The sequence below is a fragment of the Protopterus annectens genome, chromosome 4.part0 (assembly GCF_019279795.1).
Source record: "Protopterus annectens isolate FY-2018-M chromosome 4.part0, PAN1.0, whole genome shotgun sequence".
NCBI lineage: Eukaryota > Metazoa > Chordata > Ceratodontiformes > Protopteridae > Protopterus > Protopterus annectens.
Genome location: NC_056733.1, coordinates 1,418,581,386 through 1,418,607,073, shown reverse-complemented (window position 1 = coordinate 1,418,607,073; position 25,688 = coordinate 1,418,581,386). Strand labels below are relative to the sequence as shown.

Below are 25,688 nucleotides of genomic sequence, written 5' to 3'. Positions count from 1 at the left end.
GCGACAACAAGGCAATTTCCTCTATCTCTGGGGTTTAATGGCAGCGACCATCCCTATGCTTTCACTGGCAAAAATGCACATGCGCAAGCTAAAGTGGTTCCTGAAGAACACCTGGTCCCAGCACCTACATCCTCTAGAGCAAGTCATTCCTCTCCTTCCCTGTCTGAAAAAAGAAATCAGCTGGTGGATCCAGCAAGCACAACTAAACCCAGGTCTCCCACTACAACCCCCCACCCCAACCCAAGTAATGCATACAGATGCCTCAGATTCAAGTTGGGGAGCAACTCTGGCCTCTTACAGGATTCAAGAAAAGTGGCATTCCTCTTTTCAGGCCAAGCACATTAATGTCAGAGAAATGACAGCAGTCCTCTTAGCTCTAAAGACCTTCACTCCCCTTCTGGTCAGTGGTCTCACCTTCGATAACCACATCACCACAACAGTCAGGAAATCCTTCTATGTGGCACACCTCATCACGAAGGGCTTTTCATCCAGAAAAAAGGAGGTCATTGTCCCACTGTACTCATCCCTCATTAGACCCATTATAGAATACAACGCCCCATTTGGTATGTACCTCTCAAGACATCTGCAACAACTGGAAAGGCCTCAGAAATACCTCACTAAAAGAATCACAGGCCTAAAGCAGATGCCCTACGCTGACCACCTTAAAAAACTCCAGCTATACTCTGTCGCATATCGTCTACTCAGAGGCGATCTGTGCTTAGCATACAAGGCCATGTCAAACCCAGAGCTGTTGGACATGCTACACTTAAAGAAATCCCAATCCCTCAGAGCTACACGCTCCAGGGATCTAAACCTTGTCATCACAATAAACAAAACATGCTGGAGGGATAGGTTCCTGACCCAGAGACTCCCCAGACTCTGGAATAGATTGCCCATACATGTCAAGCAGAGTGCCTCTTTGGACCTCTTCAAGAGGAACCTTGACGATTGGATGGGAGAAAGGAAATTCACCCCAGGGATCACGTCAGTCGCCCTGCTAGACAGGGGTCCAGGAAAGTAAATAATGTGGGAAGAAATAGCCAGGGAATTGTTATGGATAGGCTTGTATAGGCCCTAGGGCTGATAGCCTAGTACCAACCTATGAACCTGGTCCCAGGGGTACTACAGATTGTGACCAACAACACGATGGTTATGTGGTACCTCAACAAACAGGGAGGAACAAAGGAATATCAGCTGTGCAGACTAACCCTGCTGATATGGGACTTAGCCTCTCATCACTGCTTAGTCCTGCAGGTGGCCTACATCCCCTCACAGGACAACCACCAAGCAGATCTCTTGAGCAGGACCTCCTTGCCACAACACGAATGGATGCTGAACAGGGAGGTCTTCTTAGATATAGTCCACCAGTGGGGTGCTCCACAAATAGACCTGTTTGCCTCCCCCCAGAACAGGCAACTGCAGACCTTCAGCTCAAAAACCAACTCCCCTCTATCATGGAGAGTGGACGCTTTTAGCATCTTTTGGGAGAGGAAGTTCCTTTATGCCTTCCCCCCATTCCCACTGATTCAGAAAGTCCTTCTGAAAATACAGAAGGACAAACCAAAAATCTTGTTAGTGACTCCCTACTGGCCAAGGCAGCACTGGTTCCCCCTACTTCACAAGCTAGCCAAGGGCAGTCACTTCAAGTTACCATACTTGGTGGACCTGTTGACACAAGACAAAGGAACTCTCCTACACCCACACTAACAGATGTTGTCTCGAACTCTATGGGTGATAAACTTTTGATCCCTTTCAGACACTACTACTCAGATGACATGCTTTCTGTCTGTAGGGAGGCAAGGAAACCTACCACCAGAAAATCTTACCTGGCTAAGTGGGAAAGATTTACATAATGGTCTCTGCACAAGGGAAGGGACCCCTGCTCTGCGGAGGTCCCCTTGGCTCTAAACTACTTGTGTTAATTGATAAAAAGTGGGCTTATTTATTCTCCGTAAAAGTACACCTCTCTGCCATATCAGCCTGTCTGCCCCTGGAACCACCCTTACTTGCCAGGCTTGATGCAAAGCTCTTCCTTAAAGGGGTCTTACACATGAGACCACCTAGGAAAACTGTTCCCCCACCCTGGGACCTTAACTTCATCTCAGAGAAATTAACCCAGCATCCCTTTGAACCAGCTTGGGCCTCTTCCTTACAGATATGTATATGGAAGACGGTCCTGCTGGTGGCTGTCACTTCAGCCAGAAGAGTGTCAGAATTACAGGCTTTAATGGCCGGTCCCCCCTACACATCTTCCACAAAGACAGGGTGCCCCTGCGAACCAACCCCTCTTTTATGCCAAAGGTGGTCAATGACTTGTCCCTAAACCAATGCATCCATCTACCCACCTTTTTCCCGTCACCACTAACGAAGGGGAGGGGATTCTGCACTTTTTGGACGTGTACAGGCATCTAAGGTTTTACCTGGACAAGACCAAAGCCATCAGGAAAACTAACCAGCTTTGTCTCCTTTCACCCTAGAGTCCTGGACAAGGCAGTCTCCAAGCAGGCCATCACATGCTGGATTAGGAACGCTATTTGCTTCTGCTACTCCCACCATGGAAAGGAACCTCCAGTGGGAATTAAAGCCCATTCCACAAGAGCGGTGGCTACATCCAGGGCCTTCATGACACAGCATCCATTTTGGAAGCAGCCACTTGGGCCACTATCCACACCTTCGCCAAGCATTACAAACTTGACCATGTTTCCAGAGCTAGGACAGGATTCACCAGAGCAATCCTGCAGGGTCTTGTAGAACCCTCTTCCACCACCCTCTCATCCGCATAAGCTGTGGTATGCTCCCACATCTCGAATACTGCAACATAGTAATAGAAGGTCATAGAATAGTTGTGTAAAATCTTACCATAACCATAGATGTCCCTCTCTTCCATGTTGCAATATTCCTTCCTAACCACCAGTCCCCCCAGGTCCTATTCCTTATCTGTCCCATCTATATTAAGTAGGACACCATGTCACACACCTGGAAACCACTGGCATTCCTCCTGCTGGCCTTCAAGCTCTGAGGATTGTGCTTGCAGATGTCACATTTAAGGCCCCTGGTTTATGGCCCTACGTGTGATGTCCCACGCACACTGCAACAACCAAGCTGAAGCGTTTGTATAGGAGCCGACGTAAGAGTCACCTGAGGGCAGGAAATCCCACATCTAGAATACTGCAACATGGAAAAGAAGGACATCTATGGTTATGGTAAGATTTTACAGAACTATTCTTTCTCACTAATATGGGAGAGTGCTGCACACCCCCTACTATAATGCCTTCCCTGGTAAGATCATACCACAAAATGGTCTGCTTTGAAGTAGAAATAAAACCTGGACCCTAAGCTAAACCTGGAATTTAGGCTAACCTCCTGCTATTAAGTGAGAACCTGACAAAATTTGAAGCCCCCATAAACCCTGAGAACACTGTTGCTTATGCAGAACTGTTCACAGAAACCCTGTACGAGCACGTTAATAGCTGCATAGAGGCAGCTGTACCCATCAGGAAGAAGTACAGAATTAACTCAAAAACAAGCCACCCTGGTGGAATCACAAAGTCAGTAGGCTGTACAACAGGAGGAGGAAAATCATGGCAAAAATTAGGAGGTGCGGCACCCGGCAAGATAAAAGCACTCTCATCAAACTAAACAAACAGCTCACGGGACAAAGACTACCAAAGCCAAATTTGAGTAAGTTTGGCCTCCCAGGCCAAGGACATTCTTTAGCTATGTCCACAACCTCAAAGGCAATACACAATCGTGTGCAGAGCTCATTGTAAATAAAGCCACCTATACTTAGCCAGAGGATATAGCAAACCTCCTGACTGATAAATTCAGCTCCAACTTTACCCCTGTCTCCCCCTTAACCTTCCCTCAGGAAATATCATCAAATAAAACTCCCCTTACTATCACTAGGGAACAGGTCCTTAATTCTGTCTCTAAGACCAAGAACACTGCATCATTGGAGCCAAACAACATCCCATGATGCCTTCTAAATAGCATGAAACATGACCTATCAGGGCATCTGGAATTACTATTTAACTGTAACCTCCAAACAGGCTGCGTGCCTCATGAATGGAGAAAGGCAACAGTCATCCCCGTGCACAAAGGCGAGCCATCTACAGACCCTGAAAACTACAGACCCATATGTCTCACTAGTCTTGTATGTAAAGCCATGGAAAGAATTATCCTGGAGATGATCACTAGAGGTATAGAAAACCTCCAGACACTGGACCCTACCCAGTTTGGTTTTGTCAAGGGCAGATCATGCCTACTCGACTTGGTGGACTTCTTAGAGAAGGTCATCAAAGCAATGGATGAGGGCAAAATCATTCACACTGCCTACCTTGACCTGGCTAAGGCATTTGGCACAATATCCCACTCAGACATTGTTGACAAACTTGAGGTTAAGTACAAACCTGTATATCACCAGGTGGATAGCCAAGTGGCTCACAGACAGGGTGTAGGTAGTTAAAATGTGGTAGTCCACTTCTACAAACAGGCCAGTCACAAGGGGAGTCTCTCAGGGATCAGTCCTTGGACTATTCTTTATTGGCATTTACTTCTAAGAAGTCAAGACCAATGCCAGTGGTCCCTGGCTGACTAAATTTGCAGATGATTGCAAATTAGGAGCTGTCATTCAGTCTCACACTGACACAAATGTTATCAAAGAGGGGCTGACACAGACAAACAACTGGTGTCAAACCCTTGGACTAAAACTAAATGCCAAGAAATGCATAATAGTATCCTTTTCAGAAGTCATCCATCCCTGGTAACTATCATATTGACAACACACCCATTAGAGTTGACCCAGTAGTCAGGGACTTAGGGACACACATAGATAGTAATCTAGCCTTTGACCATCACGTGTCTACAGTGGTGAGGAAATCATTCTATGTTATGCAACTTATAAACAAAGGTATGGCATCTAAGTCCAAGGAAGTCATTATTCCACTGTATTCAGCATTCATCAGACCTGTCATTAAGTACAATGCCCCCTTTGGTATGTACCTAACCAGGCATATCCAACAGTTGGAATGTCCACAGAGGGTCCTCACTAAAAGATTGCAGGGAGTAAGTAAAATGTCCTATGCAGACTGCCTCAAGGCCCTATCCCTGTATTCTGTTTCCTACAGGCTTTTGAGGGGAGCTCTATGCCTGGCATACAGGACATTGTCAGACCCCACTCTGATGGGCCCTCCTGCATATCCACAAAACAAACAGCACCAGAACTACCCGCTCTAAATACATAAACCATGCCTGTGATATAAATAGGACATGATGGAGAGATGGGTATATATCCCAGAGACTACCCCGTCTATTGAACAGGCTCCCCATCCATGTAAAGCAGAGTTCCTCCCTATCCCAATTCAAGTGCAATTTGGACAATTGGATGCAAAACTGGAAATTCATCCCTGCTTTGGCACCTATGTCTCTAATGGGCACAGGTAACCTGTAAATGGTTCATCTCCCAGGCCCATGCTTACACTTATCAAGGGTATCAGAACTTGTTAGAGCTTTGGGATGCATAGCTAAAAAGGCCTTTGTGGTTGTTTGCCCAGTAAACACCTTTGAACCTATGAATCTATGGTGTGTGTGGGAATAGAATCCACAACCTTCTGCACCAAAGACGAGTGTGGTACCTGTTGTGCCACTGACGATGTTTAAGTGTTACAGTGTATAAGATCTTGAATTGTTAAGACGTAGCCAACTGTTTCTTCCAGTGATATTGCCTGTTCTGAAAAAAGCTAGCAGGCCCACCATTGGAAAAAACTACCTCATTTTGGGATAAAGATCATAGTATGAATCCAGTGTTAAGTACAGATGTTCATTTATTAAATTACTCCTGCAGTAGCCTGGATTATATTCTGCCAAGGATGTAACAGATGGCCAGTCTTCCAAAGTTGTGGCTCTCCTGTCATATGTGCCCAGGCTGCTGATGGCATGAGCTTATGAAGGACAAAAACAACAGGCTGGACATCAGAACTATTAGTAATTTCTTGTGGCCTTGACTGTGAGATTCACTTGCAGGCTTTAGATGACTGATGGTCAGTTAGCGATATTCCTTTGCTAGCCAGATAAGTTTCCTTTGGGGAAGACCTTCCACAAGATAAATTTTTCTGTGGAAACAATTGTTATTTTTTTTGGTAACAATGTTTTTGGCTAGGTTTTGTGATATTTTGGCTTGTCTAACAGGCTATTTTCAGTCTATTTTTAACTTTTGTTGCTACTATCCAATTTGAATCACTTTCTGTGGAAAATTATGTACTTACATTAATGTACATGCTGATTATTAACAGGGGCCAGTGTGGTTTTGGAGTGGCCATGTGCATTTTGTTTATGAACAGTATACTTTTGGTAACTTGCCTGTTACTGACTTACTTTTGGCAGCTTTGTGATCTGCGATTCAGGCTTTTTTGTCAGCAGGTCTATGGAATACCATGCCTGTCCCATAGTTCTTTCTTCCTCCAGACCCAAGAAAAAGAAATAATCTAAAGAGCGCTTGCTAACACAGCAGGTTCAGTCTGTGCCTCAGCCATTGGCAGGTGACTGCCATGGCCATTTCTTGTTCCCCAGACCATTCACTTTTTCCACGGTTCTCTGTGGTGTTGTCCCTTACGTAACTAGGCATTGCAAGTTGGATACATCCTTTGCAGCAGCTCAGGTTCCCTTAGTGAGCATGGCAACACCACGCTTTTTGGATATGTAGCAAGGAGTTCATCAGTGCGTGGCAGGGCTTTGAGACCTGTTCCCTGGAGTGAAGCTCCATCTTTTACTTTTTCTCTTCTAGGGATGTCCCTAGGTAAAAGTTAAATGTATATTTTCCTCAAACTCTGTTCTGTGGATAAAGAGGATTTTGTTGGTTTGACTCAGGTTTGTACAGACATTAAAAGCTTGTGGTCTGAAATTCTGATTAACAAAAAATGTTGATTTGCTGTCTTTTTACTAGGGAATAGATTGGGAGAAAACAACATCTTTTTTCTGCTTAAATACCAGATACTATTACTAAAGGAAGTGTTTTCTCAGTCTCTTATACCAGACATTTCCTTTTCTGAAACTATTTTAATATGAATCTAATGTTTCAGTGGGAACAGGGTGGTGTGCCAGCATCTTTGGAAAAAGATACTATGATTTATTATAAACTGAGTTGCCTCTTATGCTGCTATTCTTCCTTTTTTACAGGTTTTAATGGATGTTTTGTTAATGCCTGCAGTATACCTGACTATTAACCTGCATCCAGTTATTAGGCAGTCAGGTTATTTTTAGTTCTTCAGTCTTTTACAATTATTTTTCTTAGATTCTCATCTGCAACACTGGCACATTTTGAACCAGCTCAGGTTCATAACATAGTAAACAGTTTTACTTATTGCTTTGACATCTGCAGGAAGAGTATCAAACTTGAGAGCCCTTATGGTGGGTCAGCCCTGGTTGGTGTTCCATAATGATAGGATTTCTTTGAGAGAAAGTCCTTCCTTTTTGCCGAAAGTGGATTCAGAGCTGACCTTCTCTGTTTGTTCTTTCCATAATCTGAAATCAGAAAGAAAGGATTCTTCTTAATCTGGATGAGCATTTACAATTTGGGTATTATAGGGACAGAACTAAAGCCTTCAGGAATGTTGATCAGTTCTTATTGCCTGTAAAGGTAAAAGGAAAGGGTGAAACACATCACAACAGACTATTTCAAAAAGATTGTCTTTTGATATTTCTTTTTGCTATTCCCATCATAACAAGATGCTTCATTCTGGGTCAAGGTTCACTCTGCCAGGGTCTTGGTTTCCTATATGACATTTTGGAAAGTGTTGGACTCGATAAGTTTTCTAAAGGCAGCTACTTGGTCCTTTTGCATACTTTTACAAAGCACTACAAACTAAATTCCATTTCTAGGTCTAGAACATGCTTTGCTAAGACCACTCTTCAGGGGCTGCTGAACCCTCATCCCTCTTCCTCCTGTTAAACTTTATAAGCTTTGGTAATCTACCATGAAGCTAAGAATACTGTAGCAGTGATTTAATGAGTGAACATAGTACATTTGGATAAACTAGCCATAGCAGTAGATGTCCAAATAAATCACTGTTGCAATAGCCACTCTATCCCTTCACCCCCTTTCTTTTTCTGTTATATTGCCATGGTGAGGACTGTGTATGTTTCCACGGGTCCACTTTTAAATTTCAAAATACCAAACTCTCAAGTTTTGAGACACCGAACAGAAAACATCGAGATTTTGGTTCCTCAAAACTCAAAAGTGAACCAAAAAAAAAAGTAAAATAATGTTTTTGCAGGGGGGCAAGCCCCCCCCCTGCACCTCCCACACCCCTAGTTTAATATACCAACTCCGAGATCGCGCTACAGTGAAAAGAATGGTAAGTGAAACAGGAGCATTACCGTTCTCTTCACTGTAGCGCAATCTCGGAGTTGGTATATTAAAGTAGGGGGGGGGGTGTGGGGCAAAAACATTATTTTAGCTGTCTTTTTTTTATTTTGTTCACTTTTGAGTTTCGAGATACCAAAATCTCGATGTTTTCAGTTCGGTATCTCAAAACTCGAGATTTTGGTATTTCGAAATTTAAAAGTGGACCCGTTTCTACTCAGCGTTTACCATTTTTTATCATGGTCATAGCCTTTCTGCCTCTATTAGCAAGAATGTTGAGGGTTTTGATACCTAGGCTGCTGGTTTTCTGCCTCAGGAGCATGTGCCACCAGCAGCCTGAACACATGTGAGAAGTGGCACAAGATTTTTGGAAGACTGGTCAGCTGTTATATCCTTGGCAGAATGTAATCTATAATGCTAAGGCTACTGCAGTAGTGATTTATTAAAACATCTACTGTTATGCTAAGTTGACTTGTACAATTGTACTTTCTTCGTATGTTGAGTTATCTTACTACTTTGCATAATGCTGACATGGCTAGTACATCTGTAAAGTTTGTTTGGCTGCTGTATTTGTAAACTCCCTACTGAAATGTCAGGACACAGAATGCTGAGTCCCAAAATGCTGGAGAAGAAAGACCACAAATACTGGAGAAAAGCAAATATTGAACATTGCTCTTCTCATTTAAATCAGTTTTTCCTGCTGGGGCAACCCCATTATGGGGGAGCAAGCTCCCCAAACTTAAACATACCCACATCAGCTCAAAGATTGCCTTACTTCAGGGAAAAGGGAATATTTCAAGAAGTAACTCTCTCGAACTTAATATGTGCAAACCAGGATTTTAAGTCCTTCAGTCTCCACATTTGGGAACTCAGCAGTGTATGAGTAATAGGATCATTGCTGCATGATAGATTCCTTCACTCCATCCCCTTGTTCCTGCACATGGTCTTTTTGTATAGTTAGTTCACAGGTACATACTAGGCTATCTGCCCTGGGGCAATTATAAGCCTAGCCCAATTTTGTTTGGCTTACGCCACCCCTTGATTTGAGTATACTGTGCCCTTTTTACAGTTTAGTTTACTGTGCCTCTGTCTAATAGTGACATGGAAGTAATCCCCGGAACAAACCTACGATCCCCCATCCACTCATCAAGATTCTTCTTGAAGAGATTCAATGAGGTGCTCTGCCTAACATGAATTGGAATTGTATTCCAGAGTGAAGGGAGCCTCTGGGTTATGAATCTGTCCCTCCAGCAAGTCCTATTTATTTTTGTGCTGAGGTTCAAGTCCCTCGAACGTGTGGCTCTAAGGGATTTAGATTTACTGAGGTGGAGCATGTCCATTAATTCTGGATTGGACATAGCTTTATATGTCAGGCATAGATCGCCTCGAAGTAGGCGGTATGCAATTGAGTAGAGCTGGAGTTTTTTTAACCAAGCAGCATATGGCATCTGCTTGAGTCCCTTGATCCTCTTGGTGAGGTACTTTTGGGGTCTTTCTAATTGCTGCAGGTGTCGGGTAAGGTACATCCCAAAAGGGGCATTGTACTCTATGATGGGCCTGATGAGGGATGAATAAAGGGGCACGATTACCTCTCTTGATCTAGATGTGAATCCTTTCATGATGAGGTGGGCCATGTAGAAAGTCTTTCTAACCACTTTGGCAATGTGGTTGTCAAAGGAGAGATTGTATCAACTTGGGTCCCCAGATCCCTAATTACTTTCTCTGTACTTAATGGTTTACCGCCTATGTGGTAGTTTGTGGGCACATTGTTTTTGCCAAAGGGTATGACTATACACTTTTTGGCATTTAGCTTTAGACCATGGCTCTGGCACCAGTTATCCGTCTCTGTGAGACCTTTTTGAAGGATGTTTGTGTCAGCTGGAGAGTCGATTATGGCGCCCAGTTTGCAGTCATCTGCGAACTTGGTAAGCCATAGTCCTCCCACGTTGGCCTGTACCTCGGAAAAGTATATACCGAACAAAAGCGGTCCCAGGACAGAACCTTGTGGGACACCACTTGTGACTGGTTTCGAGTCTGACATGGCTCCAGCAACTCTCACTCTGTGGGTTCTGTCTTTGAGCCAGTTTGCGACCCATCTTGTGACATAGGGGTTTATATTTAAGCTGGATAGCTTATCTATGATGCCCGCATGGGGTATTGTGTCAAATGCCTTTGCTAGGTCTAGATAGGCTGTGTGGACTATCTTCCCTTCATCAATGGCTTTGGTGACTGTTTCAAAGAAGTCAACCAGGTTCAAAAGGCAGGATCTGCCCTTGATGAAGCCGAATTGGGTAGGATCTAGTCCATGATGATCCTCTCCATAGCCTTGCAGACTAAGCTAGTCAGGCTATTGGGACGATAGTTTCCAGGGTCCGTGGAGGCTCCACCTTTGTGGAAGTGGGACCACTGTTGCTGTACGCCATTCTGTGGGCACATATCCTGTAGTGAGGCTGAGATTGTACAGCTGTTTTATTTGAGGGATTAGTTCTTCTTGGAGTTCATGCAGGACGCAACCCGGGATGCCATCTGGTCCCATGGAAGCAGTGTTTTTTGCTTTGGAGAGGGCAGCCTTCACCTGAGCATCAGAGATGTTTGGGAGGCAGCCCCCTGCCGGGATAGACACTTGCTGTTTTGGGGGGGAGGGGGTGGAGAAGTTTGCACTGAACCTGTCTGCCAGGATATTGGCGATGTCTGTGGGTTCAGTGTATTTTTTGTCGTTTAGAATCAATTCAGAACAAGTCTGGGAGTTGCATCCCAGGTTCCTAACATAACTGAAAAAAGCCTTATGATTGTCTTTAGTGTCCTGTGCAATTTTTCTCTCAAAGCTGGCCTTGGAGGATTTTATGAGGGATCATAATTTTTTGCTAGTACTGATCAGAGATGCCTTCCCTATTAGGGATTTTACTCTAGCATGTAGTATCTTCCTCCTTCTGTTGTACAGTCTATTTATGGCTGGGGTCCACCAGACTGGACGCCTGCCTTTGGATGATTGGGTCTTGGATTTGTTTGGGATAGCTTGATCCATGCATTCCTGGAGATGTCCGTAGAATGAGTTTATATAGGATTCTGCAGTTTGGGCCGTAGTTTCCACTGGCCCTGGGGCCTTGAAAGATTTCACTTTGGATTTGAGAAGTGAGAAGTTTGCTTTTGAGAAGTTTTTCACTGTGGTTTTCTGGGCTGGGGGTGGGGTCGGGATGTGGATATCCAGTGAAATTAATTTATGGTCTGATCTTACCAATGAAGGATATACTTCTGGTATGGAGCATAGAGTCCCCATGTTGGTAATGATCAGGTCTAGTATGTTATCCCCTCTTGTGGGAGTGGTGACTACTTGTTCCATAGCATTTGAGTTTATAATTTCCAGGAACCTTTGGGCTAAGGTGCTGGGGCTTGAGTAGTGCTCCCAGTCTATGTTTGGGTAGTTGAAGTCACGCAATATAATGGTGTTCGGAGAGATCTTCATGTTCTCCAATGTTTTCAGGAAAGCCGAGTGGGATTCTTGACTTTGAGAGGGTGGTCTGTAGGATGCTATAAACTGAAAAGCATCAGTACCTCTTACATACTTTGTATTACTTATATGTTAGATTATACTTTAGAAATTCACACATTTCCTTATTACCTTCCTTAGTTTTATGCTTGGACAAACATTAGCCTGATAGTATCAAAAAAAAAAAAACTTATTTTTTACTGTTTGTGTTTGTTAACATAAATTTTATTTAACCTTTCATGGATCACTTAGCTTTCTGCAAAACCAAATGTTGGCTCTCTCTGTTTATTACTTTGCTGGGGCTCCGGAATGAGGTGTATGGTGCATTTGTATTTTTTTTTTGTTTTTTTTTTTTTACCTGGACTGGTCACAGCACAAGTGTGCTTTCACATGTCCTTAGAGATGTCCATTTGCTGGATAAGAGCAGACCAGGGAATAGATGCTTCTTGCTAATAATAATTCCCATTATTGGAATACCTGCTTTCATGGTGAGTAAACTTGTGTAACTAATGTGTATGTTTTGCTGAAGAATGTCTTATTTAAAATGTGGTACTTTTCCATTATCGGGGAAATACATTTGTAATGCAGCAGGCAGTGGTTGAAATCATCGCATGGGTGCTGGAGTAGCTAGTGACAGCTGGTGTGAAAAAAAATTCTCCTTCAAAACTGTACAGATTATCCTGCAATGCTCAGAATTTTACGTCGTGTTTGGTTTGTTAGTCATAACGTTGTGATTTCTCTGGCGGCTGCTTCTCAGAATACTTGCAGAGCTGTTAGCCCTGAAGCGCTTTCCATTCTGAGTCTTGAAACAGCTGTTGTGTTTGAAGCATTCCTTCTTTTTAAAGCGGCAGCTCCTGCTTTCGAAGGGCCGCTGTCACAAAGTTAATACCTTTTTATGAAGTAATGGCAATGTTTTTGACTTAAACATTATATGTCATAATGTAATAGATAGGTAACAAAAGAAATTGACATCGCATGAGAACCGCCTGCACAGTAAAAGCAACATAGCAGACAGCTATGTAAATGTTTAGAACTGAAGCCCGGCTTTTATTAAATAGGTATCCCAGAACGTATGGATGAAAACACAGTAAATGACACTTATGCAAGAGGTATAAACCTTGTAATGTCCTGACGGTTATTTTATGTATTACATTTCTGTACCGTCATCCCTATGAATTAATTTGTAGACATGCATGACTTCTCAGAATGTTTTGAATTCTGGCCCCTGAAACGTCTGTCAGTATTTCGGTGATTTCAATCTTTCATCACTTGACAAAGGTTTGCCATAAAAAAACACAATATTATCAATAAAAGAACTAAAACCTTGAGGCAAAATTCAGGACAGAGATATTGCAGCTGCAGCCTGTTCAACAGCGTTTGTGTTCAGAGTGCTGTGACAGTGGTAGCACCGTAGTTTTCAACCTCCTGTTTGCAAAATGTGTTATAAAAGGAATATGAAATGCCCCCTCCACCAAATGTAAAATAAATGGCCGAAATGTCGGAAAACTTAACTTCAGTTAAGAAACTCAGACGTATGAGAATACCTGTTTATACTACATACTTCTCATTGCAAATGTTACCCCGATAACGGAAAAGTACCTAAAATGTTTGGTATGTAGTATTTTTTTGTCAGCTGTCTGACATTTTTTCAACAGTCTTCTTTTTGCTGATACTGTGTCCTTTCATTGACAGCTTTAACATCACTGAATTTCAGAGTCCCATAAATTGTCACTAATAGCCTCCTACATGTACCTTCACAGTTGTTTATATTGTTTTTAGTGGCTTAACTGCATGTCACAGTATATTGTTGCATAAACTCTGTAGCTTTTCAAGGATCTTTTCCAACTACAGCCATATGCTTTTTGACACACATCTGCAAAGCTTTTGCCAGTGGCGTAGAACTCAGTTATATATAATCCTCTGCTACATATTTTTGAGACCTATTATTTGATGATGCAATAAGATTTCTAAAACTTTATGTATTCTAGAAGTCATTTTATAACATGGATTGTTGTATTAACTACCAATGCTCTGTCAGACAACCAGTATGTGCAGTGAAATTAAAACACAACCAAAAATGTTATTTTATTTTATTGTACATTTGTTTACCGGGAAAGTCCGACTGGACACAGGTCCAATTTCAGCTGAGGCCCGGGGAGAAAAGCTCCAAACATTAATACAGTTAAAGGAGATAAAATAGTGTTATGTAAGGAAACATAGTACAATACATGTTAAAAATACATTAAAAATGCGTTACAATTGAGCATAGATGGGCCTAGGGAGAAAAGCTCCAAACACTACTACAGTTCCAAGGAGACAGAAATAGTACCTAAGAAGTAAACAGAGCCATACGTGTTAAGAAAATATTTGAGTATAGATATCAGAGATTAACAATGTCTAAATTTCTGGTAGTAAGCTAATACCCATGTAAATATTTTTACAAGTGGGACTTGGGGAGCAACCTTTTGATCCATAGCAGAATCCTAGCAACAGTGCAGTGGTATGGCTTAGCCTGGAGAGTAACATGAGCAATGCCAGTTATTAATGTAGTGGGTTTTGAGAAGTTTTTTTAAATTGTGAAGTAGAGGTGGTGGAGGTTAAGTGGCTTGGAAGTGAATTCCAGGTTCTGGCATTGGAGCAGGCAGAGAGAACTTTATAGGTTCATAGGTTGGTACTAGGCTGTCAGCCCTAGGGCCTATACAAGCCTAGCCGTAACAATTCCTTGGCTAACTCTTCCCACATTATTTACCAGCATTTTTATGTTTGATGATGTTGCGTTAGCTTTTTATCTTAAATGAAGACAAGACAATTCTTCCCCTCTTTCAGTGGTATTTATTACACATGTGTGGGAGCCTCATGGAAAGTACCAGGGAGACTCCCAGAACAAAGGAATGCATAAGCTTATATACTGGTAATACTACTAACAGTACAAAAATATAAACTGGACCAGTTAGATTAATACAAAAGACAATTAACCAATCAGTGGTTTACCCATAGGCTTAAAGCAGTTCACATTACTACATCTCCAGGCAGAAAAAGAAAATCGGATGCACTTCCATATAAGGCACATTTCCTGCTTTCAAGCAGGCTCTTGTTTTTCAGTACTTTTCCATACAAAGTCCATCTTAATTCATGCAGATTGTCACATACTCAATTTCTTTAAACACATGCTTTGGCCGTTCATATTCTACAATCCCCCATTTGATGCTGTGTAAGCATCACCATTTAGCCTATCATACATTTGCCCTACGTCTAACATGACCATGTGGCTGGTTCCTTCAACATTGTCACACATTTTTGTTTTATCATCTCTATTTATAGCTGTAGGCATATAAAACTTTGGCACCTTTTTAGTAGTCTTAAAAGATATTAATTTTAAAATCAATGCTTTGATTAAAAACACAACAAGAAAGCAATAATAGCTAATACTGCGATTAATAAAATTAACTTCAATAGTCCACCTCCCCAACCTGAGAACAGGTTGGCTAACCATGCCCATGTTGAGTTATCGGCCTCCTTGGCCTTAGAGAGTTCTGAGACTCTCTGTATGAGTTCAGGATGACTTTCAATTTCGTGCTGATTGTCAGGAATAATCATACAGCACTCCTCCTGGATTAAAGTGCAAGTTCCACCTTTCGCCGCTAGGGTGAAGTCGAGAGCCATACGGTTTCTGATAACTGCAACTCTCATAGCAGTCAGTTCATCAGTCACTAGTTCCAAAGCAGAGAATGTGGCATTACTTAGTATTTCAAGCAGCTTGGACAGCTTTCTCAGTTCCCAAATTGATTTTACTGCTCCGTATGCTGGAATTATACCAGCCCACGATATGGCATCATCACCCAAGTCCATATGAGATAGTCATTTGGTGCCAGCATGAGCTAAGTCATGATGATAAATCCATGAAGCGTCAACTTGGCCTACCGGATTGGCAGGCTTTTTGACCTCTCGAACATTCTGAATTCTTCCCTGAGGCAAAGCAGATACATGGATGGCTGGGACTAAATGACCTAAGAAACAGCTACCAGACCAGTTTTCTAGTAGCCATTTATAGGCCTTTCTTCCGCATATAAAATAACAGTCCTGCACCAGGGTGGTAACGTTTGAGGAATGGTTACTGCCCGTGGTCATGCTATGGAATATGGCCAGAAGTATGATATTGTGAGAACCATTTAATGAGGCATTTCTTAGTGTCAGCTGAATGGCATCAAATGAGACTCGACAGCCCAAGGCTGTACGGTTTCCTTCTGTGTAGTTGCACTGGTATTCGATTGTCATGTTGCAGACACTTTGTCCCATTTTTCAAGTCCAATGATGTCAACTTGAGTAATTTCGTCGAAAACACAGAGTGCCATTGCGACGGAGAGAAAGTTGTAATGCACTAGATTTGCTGGATGTAATATTAGTGGTGCTGTTGAGTAAGCTAGTCCATGTATCAATGATGCTTAGTGGAGACACAGTCAGTGACAATCCCACATGTACGGAGGGAATAGCAGTGCAGACACAGCAGTTAGAAACGTTGCATGTAGAAGCGTAAGCATATTTGATGGCTTGGTAGGTGTTGAAAGGTGGATGCCAAGTAGTTCGTTTGGTGTGATGCGTGGTGTGATGCGTCACCGGAGCAGGAAATAGAAATGGCCACATTAAGAATAACAGTACAACAAGAATGACAAGTAGAATGGCTGTCCAATATTTTTGTGGAAATGGTTGTTGCGCTTGCGAGATCCCAGGAGTTTGAAGTTTCCCAAACGAGTAGATGTTAGGCATCGTCAGGTACTGGAACAGTTCTACTTCGAGTACGAGTAACAATGGGAGGAGAATCTGGAGTTGAAAAAGGTAAAGGCTGTTGGTCTTTGGATGGCACAACTTTTTTGACGTGTGAAATGTGGATCCAGGTAGGAGATCCTTGCAGTTGCACAGCAGATGACGTTGTCAGAAGAACCAGGAAGGGCCCCTTCCAGCGCGTCTGGAGCGCTGTTTTTCTAGAGAAGGACGTAACGTAAACCCAATCGCCTGGTTGTAGGGCAGATGACAGGAAAGGATCTGGAAGATGCTGAGCAGCTGCTACTTGTCGATGGTGAAACTGTAGGAAGGAAACAAGAGATTTGCAGTACAAGAGAATATCATTATCAAATGCATCATATTCAGAAAGGGGTGGTGGTGGTGTCGTGGGTATACGCAGAGAGCGACCCATGAAAATTTCATGAGGAGAAAGATCCTTGGTAGGATGTGGTTGTGCTCACATAGAAAGTAAGGCTAGTGTAAGGCCTGCACCCAAGTTAGGCCTGTTTCTGAAGTGACTTTAGCAAGTCTAGTTTTCAAGGTCTGATTCATTCGTTCAGTAATACCTGATGCCTGTGGTCTATACGGGCAATGAAATTTCAAAGTGATGCCTAACATTGTACACAATGATTCAACTAACTGAGCAGTAAAATGCATTCCACGGTCAGAGTATATTTGACAGGGAACACCAAAACGAGGTATCAATTCATAACACAGTTTTTTTGCAACTGAAATAGTGTCATGTTTAGCACATGGGTAGGCTTCTAACCACCCCAAAAAATAACAACAGTCAAAACATATTTAAAACTAGTGCAAGGTGGTAGTTCAGTAAAGTCCTACTGTAAGGCACAAAATGCTCCCATTGGTTTTGGCACTGGTTGAGCAGGAGCCATAGTGCCTTTCGAAATGTTATGCTGTAAACAAATGGAGCACGTGCTCAAAAAATGTTGCACAGAAGCAGAAAGTCCTGGGGCGAACCAATCCTTTTGGATTTGTTTGATTAATGCTTGCACCCCTACGTGAGCTGGCAAATGATATGCTTTTATCAGAATTTAACATAGATATAGGACAAATTAATCTGCCATCAGGATGCTGCCAAATTGAATCAGAGTGTTTGAAACAGCTTTGAGCCAGCCATGCTTTTCTTTCTGATTCCGATGCTTCATTTTGTAAAGTTTTTAAAACAGTAGTGTCAAAAGTAACCATTTGTAAGATAGGCTGCAGAAATTGTCCCTGAACAGTATGTGAAAGAGCAGCCTGTCTGGCAGCCCAGTCAGCCAAATTATTTCCCTTAGCTACTAGGGAGTTGTTGGACTGGTGAGCTGCACACTTAACAGCAACTTCAGAAGGTAATAACAAATCCTGTAATAGGTAACCAATATACAGGTAATTTTTAATAGGTGCCCCAGAGGATGCCAAAAACCCCCTTTCCTTCCATAAGGTACCAAAATCATGAACAAAACCATGGACATAACGTGAATCAGTATAGATAGTAACAGATCTGTCTTTGGCGATTTTACATGCATGCGAAAGTGCCGCTAATTCCGCGGCTTGTGCGGAAGTGCCAGGTGATAATTGTCCAGTTTGTAAAACCTCAGATGGCGAGCAGACTGACCATGCAGCCCTGGAGTTCACTATAATTATTTCGTAAACAGGATCCATCCACAGAAAGAACTAAATTAGGATTAAGCAAAGGAACATATCGCAAATCTAACCTGGGAGAAAGAACAGTGTTAACTACAAGCACACAGTCATGTGGTTCGACCTTGTCACTAGTTGGAATCAGTGAAGCAGGGTTTAGTGGTGGGCAACGTGCAACTTGCACAGCAGGATTACTTAATAAACTTAACTCATATTTAGTGAGGTGAGCATTAGAAAGATACTGTGTTTTTGTTTTTAAGAGTAACGCTTGCACCGCGTGAGGAACTGTTAGTATAGTATCATGTCCTAAAGTCAATGATGCTGCCATATCGATCAAAACAGCAGCAGCTGCCACCGCTCGTAAACAGGGTGGATAGCCAGAAGCAACAGGGTCTGAGTGCTGTAACATGCTATAGGTCGATAGCCCAGCGTGCGCTAGCAAACCCAGGGCAGTCTTGTTCCTTTCACAACAGAAGAAAACAAATGGTTTAGAATAATCGAGGAGCACCAGGGCAGATGGGTTTTATCAGTGCTGTTTTAATAGCCTGAAAAGCATTTTCATGTTCAGGGGACCAAGGCAGAGGATCTGTGACTTCATTTTTTAGAAGCTGTAACAGAGGGGCCGAAATTTCTGAAAAATTAGGCATCCACTGTCTACAATAACCTGCCAGGCTAAGGAAACCCTGAGTTGCCTCTGAGTTACAGGGTGGGAGGCAGTCTGAATGGAGGTGATCCTACTGGGAAGTATTTGACACAAACTCATAGAACTGATATGTCCCAGGTATTGTACCTTTTCTTGACAGAACTGTAGTTTAGACTTATTTACCTTAAAGCCTCGTTCAGCTAAAAACTTTAAAACTAGAAGAGAATCCTCTATACAAGACTTAGTATCTTGTGAAGCTATAAGAATATCATCTACATATTGGACCAAAACTGAACATGGCGGTAATCCTGTAGTTGTCTCTGCATCTCTCTAGAGAATAGGGTTGGAGATTATACATATCCTTGGGGTAGTCGGGTCCATGTATACTGTTGTTCCTTATAAGTAAATGCAAACAAATACTGACTATCAGATTGTACTGGAATACAGAAGAAAGCTGATGAGATATCTATAACCGTAAAACAATGTGTTGTAGGTGTGATACAGCTTAAAATCATAGCTGAGTTTGGTGCGATTGGAAAAACAGGCAAAACAGCTTTATTGACTTCTTGCAAGTCTTGCACAAATCTATAAGCTTGTTTACCAGGTTTCCTTACTGGTAGTATTGGAGTATTACATGGGTACTATGATTCCTTGCTGTACCAAAGCAGAAATGACAGGGGCAATACCAGATGTAGCCTCAGCCGTCAAAGAGTACTGTGGCACCCGAGGTAACTTTGCTCCAGGTTTTATGGTTATTTTTACAGGAGTGGCTGAAGTCAGAAACCCAACATCATTATCATGAGTGGTCTATAGATGAGAGGGTAAAGAATTTAAATGCTTATTTCTATTGAGGTCAGACTGCATACATATTGTTTGCAGAGTGACAGTTTCGTCTAAAGTAGCCAAGATACTATTTTGTTTATCTGAAGGTACTTGTAAATATACTCCATCAGCTGTGCAGAAGATGGTTGCTCCCATCTTACAGAGCAAATCTCTCCCCAATAAATTTAAAGGTGCTGAGGGTCCTACTAAAAAGGCATGATTGTCCTGTAAAGGTCCCAAAGTTACTGGGACGGTTTCAGAATATTCAACAGGAATACCGGAGACACCTACCCCTCTAGTTGTGTTGTTGGAGAGGGGGACATTTATTGCTGCTTCGCCAGCTAACATAGATTTGGTTGCTCCAGTGCCAATTAAAAATGGGTATGGTATATTTTTGACAAGCAACATAACATGCGGTCCATCTTGATCCACAGGGATGAAAGGGCACAACTGCTGTTGTCTTTGTTCAGGGAACCTTCATTGTGATGGCTGCAGATTGGATGGGGTCTAATTAGAATTCCACTGAGGTGACGTATCAGTGGGTGGGGCAGGTTGCTCAGCCAGATACGGACATTCATTTCTCCACTGGCCTACTTGGCCACAATTGAAACACTCCGTCTAATTATTATAGCTTTGGGGTGTGGCTGATCGTGTTTAATGCCAGTTTTGTCTATTTTGATTTCCCGCCCCTTGGCATCCACCTCTCCCCCATCCTCATCCTCCCCATCCATGCTGCCCAAAGGCGGTACACGTCTGAATCTGCGCCTTAACCAATTTTTCCTGTAAGTCCTTTTTTCCCTTTGCTAAGTGGTCGGAGAGGTATTGCACTTGTTTGACCACTTCATGCAATCCAAGACTAGGCCAGTTTAAACATACTTTCTTTAGCTTATCCCGCACTTGCGGGCGTAACCCATCTACGAATGCAGCTGACAATCCACTCTGTGCTGGCCCTTCGGTGGGTTCTGGATAACCAGAGTAAGCCTCAAAGGCTTCAATGAGATGATTTAAATACTCGTCCACAGGTTCATCTTCTTTTTGAAGAACTGACTTGATTTTGGACCAGTTGGGTGTGGGTGGGACTATTACTGTAATAGCATCTACCATACGCTGTTTGACCGCTTCAAACCCATTAGCTGTTTTGGAATTGGAGTAGGGACATTAGCATGGTCCCAAATCCGTTTCATCAGCTCAGCCGGCACGGCGTACTGAAGAACTGCCCTGACTTCTTCTATTGTAGGATTTTGTTGACATATATGTCCCGCCAGCACACGCTGGAACTTAGCTGGATTAGTACGGATGGGCGGTAGTGATTTGGTAATGGATTGAAAATCAACCGCCAACCACGCCCTAGGTACTACAACGGTCGGTGGTTCCTGTGCACTTTCTAGCATGGGCTGTGTTAGGTACCTTCCCTCAATGGTAAGAATCTGTCGTCGTCTGACGACTCCGACTCTGAGTCTGGATTAAATTTATCTGGCCCAAAATATCCATCCCCACTGTCAATTATAGCGGGGAACTGGCCAAAATGCCTTCATCGGTGCAAATGCCACCTCCCTTTTCCTTTATGATAGGGTTTAGATTTAAAATACATTACAGCTTTTGCTTCCTTATGAGTCTTACTAAGAGTTCTTGGTCCCTCTTTTTTATCACTTGTTTCTGGATCAGATTCACTAGACTGACTGTCCGCAGCTTGTTCTCCATCCCTAGTGGTGGAATCTGGCTGCTGTATTTCAGCTCTTTGTTGAGCAAGGGGGGGCTGATACTGCGGGGTGCAATTGGTGGTGCAGTCGGTGGTGGGGGAAGCCAGGCATTATCGTTCTCTGATGATTCAGTTATTTGCAGTTTAGCTAATTCCTTTACAGGATAAAGCCCCTTAAAAGGTGGGTCCTTCAAACATTTACCGTTTACTGCATCTAAATTACTGGCAGTGTGTTGTAATTCCCTCAGTTGCTCTTTTAGTTTTTGCTGATTATCCTTTAAACTACTGATAACCAGATCTTTTTCTCTTTCTTTCGCCTCTGTCATCCAATCATTAAATGCTGCCCAGCACAACCCTGGTATTTTTCTCCCTTTTTTCCTTAACTTTCCTTGGAGATTAAGCAAAATATTTTTATTAAAACTACCATTTTATGGAAAGGCGAGTTTACTATCACCCTTAGTGAGGGCGATCCACTGACTTATAAACATACAACTGTCCCGGGACACACGAAAATACATATAACCAGCTGGTGTACCTCTTTCTGGCTCCTTTATGGTTCCCACACTCGCTCCCATTTTCACAAAATAAGCTATACTGTATTTTACAGATTTAGCTGTGACGTTTTGTAAATGTCGTTTTCCCCAGTCCCGTATCCCCTTTCACTCTTATGTCGCCAGTTTTTTGTTTTAACCCACACTCATACAGCACAATCAATAGCAGAAAAGAAATACATGCCACTTACTTCAAAATGACTGAATGAGAGGAATTATATTCCTGCAAAGTTATCAATACCAAATTTTAAAGCAGGCGAGTACAGGAAATGAAAGAAACACCACAAAAAAGCAGAAAATTCTGTCATGGGCCCTTTCACTAGCAGTATTTTGTTCAATCCCCGACTGCTGCAGCTGTTGTCAATTCAGATCCGAGTCACGGCACCAATTGTTGCGTTAGCTTTTTATCTTAAATGAAGACAAGACAATTCTTCCTCTCTTTCAGTGGTATTTATTACACACATGTGTGTGAGCCTCATGGAAAGTACCAGGGAGACTCCCAGAACAAAGGAATGCATAAGCTTGTATACTGGTAATACTGCTAACAGTCCAAAAATATAAATTGGACCAGTTATATTAATACAAAAGACAATTAACCAATCAGTGGTTTACCCGTAAGCTTAAAGTAGTTCACATTACTACATCTCCAGGCAGAAAAAGAAAATCGGATGCACTTCCATATAAGGCACATTTCCTGCTTTCAAGCAGGCTCTTGTTTTTCAGTACTTTTCCACTATTCACAGTTTACTCAGAGTTCGCAGTACAAAGTCCATCTTCATGCATGCAGATTGTCACATACTCAATTTCTTTAAACACATGCTTTGGCCGTTCATATTCTACAATGACATTTATGCGGTTCTGAGAACTAAATCTTAAGGTTCTAGTGGTGGTGTATGGGTGAATTAGATTCTGAATTGCAGGGGTTTTGTTGGGAAAGTAGTAGAGTTTGTGAGCTATTGAGAGTTGGTTAAGTAGGAGTAGTTGGGGGTAACTCAAGCCAGTTAAGTTGCATGAGGGCTAGACAGTGATGGGATCTATGAGAAGCATTGGTAGCAAACTTGGCAATCTTGTTGTAGTAGGATTCCAATTTGCTTAGTTCAGTGTGGTGAAGATTAGTTAAGATAGGGGAGGCATAAAGGAGAATGGATAAGAGGTGAGTCCTTGCTAAGGTGGCTTTGGTAGGTTTAGTGATGAATTGTCTGTTCCTGTATAGGAGACCAAGCTTTTTGTTAACTTTCTTAATTGTTTGGGCAATGTGTATGCCAAATTTTAGATTATCAATTTCAATGCCTACTAGTTTTGTGTGTGTTGTTGGGGTGATTTGTATGTTATTTTTAGATGTTATGGTAAAATCATTATTTAGTGGAGGAGATCTCCCAGGGCTAAAGAGAATGAGTTTGTTTTTTATGGGATTGAGAGTAAGTTTTATGTTAGTGAACCATGTTTCTGCTATGGAAAAGTTTTTCTGGATTACGGTTTTTACCTCATTTGGGGTGGGGGAGGCACTTACAATAGTGGTATCATCTGCATATTGCACTACTGAGGCAGAGAGTGAGGATGAAACTGTCTGATTAGTGAACAGTGAGAATAACAAAGGCCCTAGTATGGACCCGTGTGGGACACCTGTTCCTACAAGTAGTAGGGGGGACAGTTGTTATTGCCATAGAACAGCCTGCTGACGGTTTGATAAGTAGTTATTGAACCAGGATATGGTGGAGGAGCTTATGTTAAGGGAAGATAACGTTTCTAGAAGCATACTATGGTTCACCATATCAAAGGCTTTTGATAAGTCTAAAAATATTGAGGATACAAATAGTCCATTATTTCTATGGTGATTGACAATGTTGGTAAAGGAGAGTAGTGCCATAGTAGTGCTATGGGAGGGTCGGAAGCTATGCTGGGATGTGGATAGCAGGTCATTCTTAAGGAGGTACTGCATTAGTTGGGAATGAATTACTCTAACATTTTTGATAGAGGTGATAGGATTACAATAGGGCTGTAGTTGGTAAGCTCAAGGGACTTACCCCCTTTGTGTAGTGGTATAATATGAGATAAGTTTCCAGGAGTGAGGTACTTTACATTCTGATATTGATGTATTTATAAGAATGGACACTGGATAGGCTATAACTTCAGCTGATATTTGAAGGAAGTCTGCAGGTAGATTGTCAGCTGCTAGAGTGGTTGGTTTTAGTTTTTGGAGGAGTTTTGCAATTGTATTAGTGGGGACTGGGTCTAGTTTTTCCCTGTGGTTTGTGGTATGTTATCAGCAGTGGCCTGTTCAACACTGATAACTACTGACATATCAGTACTACTTTTCAGAGGTTCCTCTTCTGGCAGAGTTACCACTTTACATATGTAGCCAAGTGTTTCTGAACAGAAGTGTTTTGGTATATGTCCTTACTCTCATCTCTTGCCTAGACTGCACCACTAAATGCTGTAATTACTGAAATGTTACTGCTTTGTCCAGATTCTCTTTTTTGACTTGTTCTTCAACAGGAAATATTGGGTTTTGAGTATGTGGTTGTGTTCTAGTCACCTCTGCTTAGTCCAGCTCAGTACTGTGGTCAGAGAAGGTACACTTCTAAAATCATCAGCATTAAATCTTATTGGAGAATGCTCAGCTTTTGTTCTTTCTTTCCTTTGGTATGTTTATGTATTTAGTTTTGTATCCTTTGACTGTAATACTGCAAAAAACAAATTTATTCATGCATGTCATGCAATTCATCAGGGCTTGATGTTTTCTTCTGTAAAGTACTTTGCTTCTAGTTAGCTTCTTTTCAGCTCTGCTAATTCTGTTTATAGTGCCGTGCCAATATTTTAGCATATAATTTCTGAGAGTCACAAATGTTAATGCAGAGGACTGAGTAGTTAATTTAAAAAAAAAAAAAAAACACTTGCGCTCCTTGATAGATATGAAACCTAAGGGGCTTGTGATGAAGTAACACCACAGGTCATTCTTCTGATTATATGAATGCATTCAGCTTGCTTCTCTGTAAATATTACATTTTGTAGTTGTCCTTGTAGAGCTGGTACAAATCTGCTAGTGAGAATGATTTGTCAAAATATTCTTGTAAGAGTATACTATAGAGCCAATTCCCCGGAGACCTAACAAAATTATTTCTACACCCGAGGATCAGCCTCACTGGTCAAAAGCCAATTGAAAATGTATTGCTGTGTCTGAGTTAATGATGTAAACACCAAAGCATTTTATGCAGAAATGTATTGCAACAGTTAATATGGATTTGCTGAGTAGTTTTGAAATTTTATCCTCTGAATACAGTTTGCTACATGTTTACGCTTCATATTAATGTGTATTTGCATTTTTCAGGCAAGAGGAAAGTTTCTCCAGATAAAATGGCTGAAATGCAAGCAAAAATAGATGAGGAAAGACGAGCACTTGAAGCAAAACTTGACATGGAAGAAGAAGAGAGAAATAAAGCTAGGGCAGAACTGGAGAAGAGGGAGAAGGACCTACTGAAGGCTCAGTAAGTATTATTCATTTTAACAAACTTTCAAAACATGGCTTTTGAGGAGTGTGATTTGTGTTAAAGCTTATAATAGCAAAGGAAGTTTGATTAATGGCTGTTCATTGAATGAAGTAGTGCAAGCAGTAGTGTTTCAGCTTGCATAACAATTAATAGCACAAAGATTGTAAGTAGTGTTAATGGAATCTGGAATGCATCAGGCTTTAAATGCATGTTGCTCTT

General features: G+C 42.0%; 1 protein-coding gene across 2 annotated transcripts in view; it reads left to right on the top strand.

Annotated features, from left to right (window-relative positions):
• The window catches only part of KIF3A (kinesin family member 3A), a 1,506,491-nt gene that overhangs the window by 1,159,805 nt on the left and 320,998 nt on the right, over nt 1–25,688 (top strand). For both annotated transcript variants that reach the window (XM_044069250.1, XM_044069251.1), the window contains exon 10: nt 25,310–25,466. In XM_044069250.1, the coding sequence (XP_043925185.1) occupies nt 25,310–25,466 (157 nt within the window). The remainder of the gene's footprint in view (nt 1–25,309; nt 25,467–25,688) is intronic.